The sequence below is a fragment of the Nansenia antarctica genome, assembly GCF_963989245.1.
Source record: "Nansenia antarctica genome assembly, chromosome: 1".
Classification (NCBI taxonomy): domain Eukaryota; kingdom Metazoa; phylum Chordata; class Actinopteri; order Argentiniformes; family Microstomatidae; genus Nansenia; species Nansenia antarctica.
The window spans coordinates 66,003,926-66,014,068 of NC_137674.1; the positions used below are offsets into that span (position 1 = coordinate 66,003,926).

The following is a 10,143-nucleotide window of genomic DNA, read 5'->3' on the forward strand; positions in this document are numbered from 1 at the left end:
TTGAGCCTTGATTGGCTACGAGTAGTTGACAGAGTGCAGCAGCTTGCACTGGGCCTAGTCTTCAAGATACGCTACACCACAAAGACACCCAAGTACCTGTCAACATACTTCCAAAAAGTGAACAACGTCCACACATACAACACCAGAGGAAGCTCCACGAACCACGTTCAACCGCGTTGCACCACAAACAAGGGTTTAAACTCGTTTGCAAACTATGCAGTAAAGATGTGGAACGCCCTTCCTATAATATTAAAGGAGTGCAAAACACTGCCCACCTTCAAAACCACTCTCAAAAAACATTTACAGGAGGCTGCAATCCGTAACTGGACCCTCTAAAACAAAAATCAGATTAAAAGACCCGAACTACCCACTATACATACTTTGTGTTTTGTCCCCCGCCCCCACCTGTGGTGTATGTCCCCACCTGTCCTACCCGCTGTACATACCTTATGTTTTGTTGTATTGTTCTTCCCATGATGGATGTACGTTTATCTTGTAGATAGTAATAGTTATTTGTCTGTATTATCATGTAGATAGTACTAGTTCTTTTCTTATGTCTGTCTTACATGTAACGATGAATTGAAAATCAAGGACCCCAATTGAAATAAGCCAGTGGCTTTCTTGGGTTTTTATCCTTTTAGTTTGACCTTGTATGTAATATGTACTTTCATGTACCTACTTCTGCAAACATTCTAATAAAAATAAAGTTTTCAATCAATCAAACACTTACTTTCCGCAAAATGATCTATCCTTTATCCTACAAAATGACGAGACAACATTTCAAAACATTTTAAATCATAGACTTATACAATAACTATTTGTTTCGTTCTATCAAAAGAAAACGTGTCTCATTTGTGTGTTAAAGGAATAACCATTGTGGGCCGACAATAATAAGGGTTGCGTAAAAGTTGGACCATATCCACCAGCAGCACCCTTTCAATCCAACACAATAAGAAAAAAGAAAAAAGTTTACGTCCGAAAAATCTATAGACCTGTCTATCTTCAGAAAAAAGGTGTGTCGCCTAAAGCGCCTAAAGCGTTTAATTGGGCAATATACTATTGCTGTGAATATTCCTGCTGCAATGTTACATCACAGTCAGACTATGGTTTTCAGTGATATGGTGATAGAAATATTTTCAGATCTATAATATCTACTGTTTTGGTTTGTATGATGATTATATTATGCTAATTATTATAATTATATTCATACCAAGCCTTTTTTTACCACTTTTTTCTTCTTTGTTACCAAGCTTCCTAATGCAAACAAAATACTCAAGGAGTCTTAATAACAATATTACTATTTAGTGGGCGGCTGTGGCTCAGGAGGTACAGCTAGCAGCTAATGATTGCAAGCTCGGCGGTTCGACTCTGGCTGGTCACATGTCCAGGTGTCCTTGGGCAAGGCACTGAACCCCAAAATTGCTCCCAATTAGCGGGCCGGCGCCTTGCATGGTAGCTTGCCGCCATTGGTGTGTGAATGTGTGTGTGAATGGGTGAATGAGAGGCCATTGTAAAGCACTTTGGAATAAGGCGCTATATAAGTCGGTCCATTTACTATTTATTATACAGAACAAAGAGACAAAACACTTATTGATTTCCAACTACATGAAAGTAGCTATATTTCATTTTCAATATTAACAATATTTACATCCGAGGTATAAGCTGGAAACCACTGTGAATTTCAAGTTATCCTTATCTCAATTCTAGTTCAAATGAAGGGGGCAAAGTTACATATGTAGCCTACATATTCCATGTTATCAAATATTTTGTCATCCCAAAGTTGCATAAAACAATAAGAGTAGCTGCCATGTTACAAAACAGTGGAAATTACATTGTATACAGAAAACATGATTTTAGTTGTGGGTGGATATCCATATAAATTATAATTAGATACAAATTTGGCCTTGGAAATAATCTCCCCCCAGAGCTGGAATGTGAAGGAAGCATTCTTACCACCACAGTATTGATTTATGATGTGGAAATATAGCGGCCTTTATTTATTTTTTTCATCCATAACTGATTGTGCCTCTGAGAGTGTGAACGAGTATGTAAATATAAAAACTTGTATGTTATATACAGAGAGGGCAATGCCACAGAACAGACTCCACAGTTCTGGAAGAGCAGCCATTTTCAGTGACTCTTCTCCACCTTGGCTGGCTTTGTCTGTCCTGTCTGTTTGTCCTCCGTGTCCTCTGTGTCCATCGCATGGCCTGGTCTGTCCCCAGAAACTGTCCCCAGCATCTTAGCGCTGTGCTCCAGGGCCTTGGCTCTGAGTGCGGCAATGCTGTTCTCCCTCAGCTCCTCTTTGGATATGGGAGACCGGGTATCCTTCCTCCTCTCTTCGTCTTCCTCCACCTCTCGTTCCACCACTCTCTCTCTGGCAGGAGGTTGGGAGGCATCCGGTTTCCCTGGAGATGTGGGGACATTGGGGTCCATGGACTTCTTGTGCATGCCTGAAAGGAATGGTTGGGATTGTGGTGAGGAACTAGTCATGTTAGAGAATGCATGTTCCTAAAAACAGCAATGCTCGGAATCCAAAGCTTAGGTTTAGCCAGCAGGTGTCAAATGTCTTGGTAAGTTATTGTATTGACCTCCACCATGATGAGATGTCTCAGCACTCTTACTAGCAGCTTAGAGCTGTCTGTCTGAACCTCTCTTTGGACAATGGCATATGAGCTCAGTTAGCTACAGCTCTTCTCCCAACTGATGTGGGTACTATATAGTATATATATTATAGTAATTGGCCAAAAATAGCCTACTCCACGACCAAACTCATGAGACTCGAAAAGGTGTGTGTGTGTGTGTGTGTGTGTGTATGAGTTTGTGTGCGTGTGTGTGTATGTGTGTGTGCGTGCTTGCCTCTATTGAAAGCCTATGCAAGTGTTATGCTGATTCTGTTTCAGTTATAGTCAACCCTCATTGATTTATGTTAATCAATTGACAGAAAAGAGAATATTTAGTCTAATCCAATCTGATAAAGTAGGATTATCCACTTATCCTCTAATCACGGTGTCCTTAGGAACCAAGTGCTTCCTTCCTCCCTTCCTGCCTTCCTTCTTTCCATCCCTCCAAAACTTGATCATTGATCTGACATACAGTACCTGGATACGTGGAAATGTTAACCAGTCGGTTAAACAGTCGACCTATCCAGTCACATCTTTTTGGAGGAAAGGAGGGAGGCATTCGTTAAACTATTTGAAGAAGGGTACAGGATCTGCTGAACTATAAACAATGGATGGGATCTGATCACCTGATCTGATTGGATCTGATCGAATACCCAGAGGCATATTTTTTTCTTTTATAATTCTGTGTTGTTCCTCACCAAGTAACCAGGGGGCGCAAGAGTCCATAATGCCATCCTTGGCCGACTTGAGGATGGATTCGGGGAGGGGGATGGAGTGGCGCACCATGGCGCCGTAGAGACCGTACTCTGCCATCACGCTACTGCGACCCCAGCACTTCTCCCTCTTCCTCCATTTTGCACGCCGGTTCTGGAACCAAACCTAGGAGGCGAGGGTCACACAGAGAATGTTTAATTTCATTCATCAACAGGAAAATTATACAGGTGATACTACAATGGTACTAACACTTAGAAGCATATCGAGGCATATATATTCTTGGGGAAAATTATTAGGATGTTTGTGATAAATAATTTATCCGTTTGAATCTTTCCGTCTGTATTGCAATGTGGTTCATTTAGTATTTCTCTCTGTTGCTTTTGTGCACTGGTCATAAAAGTCATCAAACACCATAGGTGTATTGAAGGGAGTGAAAACATTTTCATGTGAATGACCATTTAGATTTTAATGGTGGTGAGTTACAAATAAATAATGTTTATTTTACAGCATCCATCCCTCACATAATGTCTGAGTGACATCTATGAAACAATGACACCTATTGGATCAATGCTATACTCAATGCTGAAGAGTCTCATTGTAAGATGGGACAGCAGCTGGTGAACAAGTCAACATTGTTGAAAATCAATGACACACTTGCTAGTCAAGTCTTCAAAACATTGCAATGCAATGGATTTGGTGAGTAATCCTACTACTATCTAGTTACTGTAGAGTAGTGGGGATTACTCACCGAATCCATTGCCTTGCAATGTTTTGATGACTTGACTAGCAAGTGTGTCATTGATTTTCAACAACATTGACATTTATTTAAGTTTTTCTGAATAAAAGTTTTGAACATTTTGATTGGTTGCGGACTTGTTCCCGCTTTCACCAGCTGCTGTCACAAATGATTACTCTAACACCACTGCAGCTGCAATGCTCACGCTCTGCTGCTCTCTACGATACTGTTCTAAGCCGTTCCCTGCTGGATTCCTCTCTCCCAGGCTACTACCTATTTGGCGTCTTGGGGCTGTTCAGTGGTGGCTGGTGTGGGATGTGGCTGCTTTCACCCAGCCTGCAGGCCATTGTATGTACGTGTGTGTGTGTGTGTGTGTGTGTGTGTGTGTGTGTGTGTGTGTGTGTGTGTGTGTGTGTGCGTGCGTGCGTGCGTGCGTGTGTCTGTCTGTCTGTCTGTCTGTCTGTCTGTGTGTGTGCGTGGGCTTGTGTGCATGTGCTTGTGCGTGTGCGTGAGATTCCCCCTCCCCCAAGCTCCTGAAGTGCCATAAGTGATTTCTTCAGCGAGTTTGACTGGCCAAGTAATAACCTCTCACTATTTTAGATTCCTTATAGATCAGGACAGGGGGGTGAAAAAAATGAGCTGGAAAAGATGGCTAGGAGGTGGCTAATGGGGGTGTGAGTGTGGGGGTACAGTACAGTACAGGATTGCGGGGCACACAGAGACATGAAATTCAAATTCATCAAAGCCAAAGCCAGGAAAGCTATTCAGGTAGATCTGATGATAACCCCTGTCTCATAGAGATGGGCCTCTGATGAGAAAGCACTCAGAGAGCAGAGGTGTGTGAGACAGAGGTAGAGTGGGTGGAGGAGGGGGGGGGCAGTGAGAGTCGTGTGTGTGTGTGTGTGTGTGTGTGTATGCGCAGAAGGGGTTGTTAGGAGGGGCGGTGAAGCTCTGAGAGCAGATGACCCCTGGGGCGCGTGGAGGCTGATTGAAAAATAAGTTAATTTCCCAGCCCAATCGATGGGCAACGGGCGCTCAAATATCATGGGAAATTACGGTGGGTATAGAGCCCATGGAGAACCCTCACCATTGACCCATGCTAATTAATTTTAATGTAGTTATCATTTCATTTTTGGCTCCCCATGCCTCACGCCTGCCTGACTCCCAGGGGACACAGTGGCAAGCTCTCCTGATTTAACTAATTACACCGGATGAGCAAATTGTGGTGTGCATTCTGCCGGGAATGTCTGGTGGCTGTCTATCTAACTGTCTGTCTGTCTGTCTGTCGTTTGTCTGTCTTTTTCACAGTATCTATCTGGCTGTCTGCCTTATGTATGTATGTATGTATGTATGTATGTATGTATGTATGTATCTATCTATCTATCTATCTATTTTAGGGACTACAGGTGTAAATGAGCATTTCTGCTACAATCCGGCATGTTTACATTTTGTATTTTTTGTACTTGTGTTCATTAACATGTGCTGTCCCTATCAAATAAACTTAAAATAACAATAATAATAAGCTAGCTATCTATCTATCTATCTATCTATCTATATAATGCATGCATTTATTCGTTTAACTTTGGTCATAAACATTGTGGAAAATTGCTTAGTGAGAGTACATTAAACACCCTAGTCTCTCATCCTCACACTGAATATAGGATTAATCTGTTTTCAATGGAGTATTGGGAACCATAGAGGAGGGATAGTAGGGGAAAGGGCTTGGCTTATTCACTATTAATATCATGTATCATTGGAACAATAATATTGTTCATATTATGAGTGAAAATTATAGCAGCTTTCAGGAGTATTTTACTACTATCGCTCCCCTACGCACATCAACAACATTTAGGCCTATATTTGATTTGATCCAGACAAAGTGACAGAGGATTTGTTTGCCAGAGGTTTGCTTGGATGTCACTTCATGCACATTTAGGATGAGGTATTATTAACTTTGTTAATGGTTATAATTGATCTACACTCATGTGTGTGCATGCATGATTGTGTACTACACAATCATGAGCATGCACACACACACACACACACACACACACACATACACACACACGTGCGCACACACATGCATGCACACACACACACCACACACACACACACACACACACACACACACACACACCACACACACACACACACACACACACACACACACACACACACACACACACATACACACACACGTGCGCACACACATGCATGCACACACACACACCACACACACACACACACACACACACACACACACACATACACACGTGCGCACACACATGCATGCACACACACACACACCACACACACACACACACACACACACACACACACACACACACAGACTCACCTGTATCCTGTCTTCAGGCAGCTCTGTCTTCATTGAGAGCATTTCTCGGGCGTACACATCTGGATAGTGGGCCTCGTTAAAAGCTTTCTCCAGCTCCTCAAGCTGATAAGAGGTAAAAATGGTTCTGTAGAGAGACGAGAGTAAGATTAGTGCCAGGTCCGCACTGTACAGTACACCATTATCAATCAGTGTAGATCAATTATAACCATTAACAACGTTAATAATACCTCATCCTATATTTGCATGAAGTGACATCCAAGCAAACCTCTGGCAAACAAATCCTCTGTCACTTTGTCTGGATCAAATCAAATATAGGCCTAAATGTTGTTGATACATATGTACATATGTATATACATATGTATATAGCAATAGTAAAAGTAAAAAAGGTTGAATTGATTGAAGATAAACTACGCCAGTTAGAATAAACCAACATAATTTTCGATTCTCTTTCTCTGGCAAAAATACTGAGACTGAGACATTTTATAACAATGAGACCGTGCATGGGAATGTCAACAATTTAGAATAAACCTTTCACGTGTGAAACACTAGAATGTTGAAACTTACAAAATAAAGAAACATAAAAACAATTTTCCGCAGAAAATGCAGGTTGTGTTGAAAACAATCAACGCAATGGTCAAACATGAATCTACCAGCCGTCTCTTGTAGCAAAGGCCGACGACTTCCCTTGATAAACCCCAAGCTAGAACGTCGGTTTGCTGGTAATGTTGATAATGTTTGACAGCACAAAAATACAATTAAAATCAAATACGATTATTTAGCATGTGGATCCTGCTTTCATCTAGAGAGCGTCTCTCTGCACTCCAATGCATATATATTCTCATTTAGCCTCGGACTGTTATGAAAAAGATTGGGTACATCTTCTTTATGCCATTATTTTATTACAAATTATGTCAGCTACAATCTAAAAAATACACTGGCACCAGTAGAATACCAGTAAAGTATTAGAGGATATGCTATATATATATTGTCGACTCATAATGAATCCAGGCATATTAATTCGATTGTTTGTCGACAATGTATTGTTTTGATGTACAATTTATTTAGTTGATTTTTATTCTTTATTCCTTTATTTTGGTTTCCACTGTTTATGTGTTTCTTGTGCAAATCTATTTGATTAGAACAACAGATTATTAGAGCAACCCATATCTGATAACAGATATCTTAACTGATAAGCATTTTCTAAACTCACAGATGAAAACAACTGAAACATCGAGGCCAACGAAGAAAAAATTGGAAATATTGCATTTGTTGTAGCATTACTGCTTGTAAACAGGCGACACAATTCGATTCGACGTGAAAAGTTTTCATTCGTTTTTTCATTGACGCCTAAATTTATATTTTGAGGAAAAAATTGGATCTTAAATCTTTACCTGTGTCGTCTTTTCTTTCTTTTCTTGCTCTGACTCATCGACGATTTTGAGAATTTCTTTTCACTTGAAGATACATCATCTGAATCTGTGAATAAAGATAGCCACAGCTGTATTATAGAGATACAATTACAATTGCTACTACTAATATAGGCCTACTGATGATCCATGATAATCATCCACATAAATACATATACCAGACAAATTATAACAAAAATAAGATGATCGTTTTGACTTTTATCAATTAAATCATGGTAACAAAACGAAACATAAAAGGCCTACCATTTGTATAGCGTATAGGCCTATACGAGGTCAGTAAAACGAATTATTATCAAATTGACTTTTGAATAATGTCCTAAATGTTTATTATCGGCATCAGTCTTGTCAAATGTCTTTAGTTTCAACTCATGCCGGCTGACGTGTATAGTTTATTATGGTTACCAGAACTGGCGGAGTGGTGCGCATCCAGCTGTCCCATCGCCCTGTTGAGAGGCTGTAGGTGGACGTTTTGTGCCTCCGATAACACCTCCAGAAACGCAGGTTGGCTGTAAAACGAGTGTATCCCTCCTGGCCCAATAATTCCCATACCAACCCCGACGCCCGCGGGACCCAGAGCAGACCTGGCGGCCAGGAGATGCGCCCTAGGCGGGAGAGACTCCAGCGGATGGCGCGGGGCCGCGGGCGGCTCCTTGTTCAACCCGAGAATCTCCTGGATCCCGAAACCCGTGCACCTGTGCGTTGTCGACCCTGTCTTTGAAAGCTGGGGTGGTCCCCCATGGTTTGCAAGCGATGCTATTTTATGTTTATTCAAAGGTTCTGAAAGCACAGTCCCCTCTTTCCCTGTCATGTTGTCTCTGAAGGTATTTCCTGATTCTCTTTTCCTAACACTAGTCCCCAGTGCGCTCTGTTCTCTCTCTCTCCCTCCAGAAATCCTCTTTTTATCCAACAGGTTCAACGCAGCAGGGGGTCAGTTTTCGTCAGCCAATCAATGAGAGGGGCAGTGTGCAGCCAGTGGCACGTTCAATGGATGGGGTCTACAGTTTCCATGATTTTCTGTGATTAGGGAAAATGAAAGTTTGTTAAATATTTGATTGATAACACCGTTTATATAACGATAGGCCTACAATGAAATATTTAAACCGAATACTAATATAAATATAGTATTATATAATTGTTTGTTTGACTCGAGATTGTGAAGTTTCCCTGAATGCAGACGTAGTTTTGTAGAGAGCCTATAAGACTTATAGTGTTAGTGAGGGTTATAGGCTACTTAAAGATGTTTTTGGTAATCTCTTCAAATCGGTCTTTACTTGGTATATTTACTGTCTTAAGCTATCTAGAGATACATAGCCTATAAGATATTGCGTCCAGATGACTGTCGTTACCCACACAGAAAGGGAGAGTGTTTTCTACGGATTGGTAAAATCTTTAATGAAATTACCGGCGTAGTAAAAAATCGATCGATAGAAACTGGGCTAGGCCTATAACTTTCACTGTACCTCCAAGGCTATCCCCCATATCCCTGTCCTAATGATTTCACCCTGGACCCATTGGGTCGTAAGATATCCAATCAGCGGGGTAAAGCCCTCAACTCCAGGCAAAGCAGCTTAACCCTTGTAAGGAGCAAGTTTGGTCGGTACGTGACTTGATTTGAATATCAAATCATCCCCGCGTCAGCAGCATCGAAATATGAGACACAATATTGTGTTTCTATCAAAACACAATTACACCTGTAGGCCTAATAGTGTATAAGACTAATACAATAATAACAACAACTGCTATAATAATAATAATAATAATAATAATAATAAATATTATTATCATCAATAATAACAATAGCTATAATTATAATAATGTCGTTATTGTTATTGCTGGTATTGTTATAATTGCCCCATATTATTTGTATATCGTCATAAACAGACAGAAAATAATATATAGGCCCTATATATAGAAACATCTGTTTAATCCCAAATAATAGTTGGTCCTAAAAAAGATTAAGAATATGACAAAAATGCATGCTTCCTAATCATAATCAGTCTAACAGGACTAACATCGACTTCTAAAAACAAAACAAAAAAAACTCTCAGGCGGTCTCTGCTTGATTCCACAAAACATCACAAAAGCTAGAGTGGACTGCTTATTACCAATACGGAAATAAGTAAATAAGTAAACAGTTCAATAAAATAACTAATTAATTTGTTAAACGCCACACATAAACATTAATCCCTAACGTCTAATCAGGGGGCTGGGCGATTTGCATATTCTAATTAGTTTTGCATACTACATTTTTTTGTCATGGTGTTCAGAATGCGTCAGTCTGCGCAT

The 10,143-nt window shown here is 40.5% G+C and overlaps 1 protein-coding gene across 1 annotated transcript; it reads right to left on the reverse strand.

Moving 5' to 3' along the window:
- Positions 1 to 2,130: 2,130 nt before the first annotated feature.
- LOC308152207 (visual system homeobox 2-like) lies at positions 2,131 to 8,665 on the reverse strand (the record flags this gene model as incomplete). The annotated part of the gene is made up of 5 exons (XM_080525127.1): positions 2,131 to 2,453; positions 3,323 to 3,503; positions 6,431 to 6,554; positions 7,822 to 7,906; positions 8,260 to 8,665. 5 exons carry the CDS (start codon positions 8,663 to 8,665, stop codon positions 2,131 to 2,133), a joined length of 1,119 nt encoding a protein of 372 aa, XP_080381253.1.
- Positions 8,666 to 10,143: the final 1,478 nt, after the last annotated feature.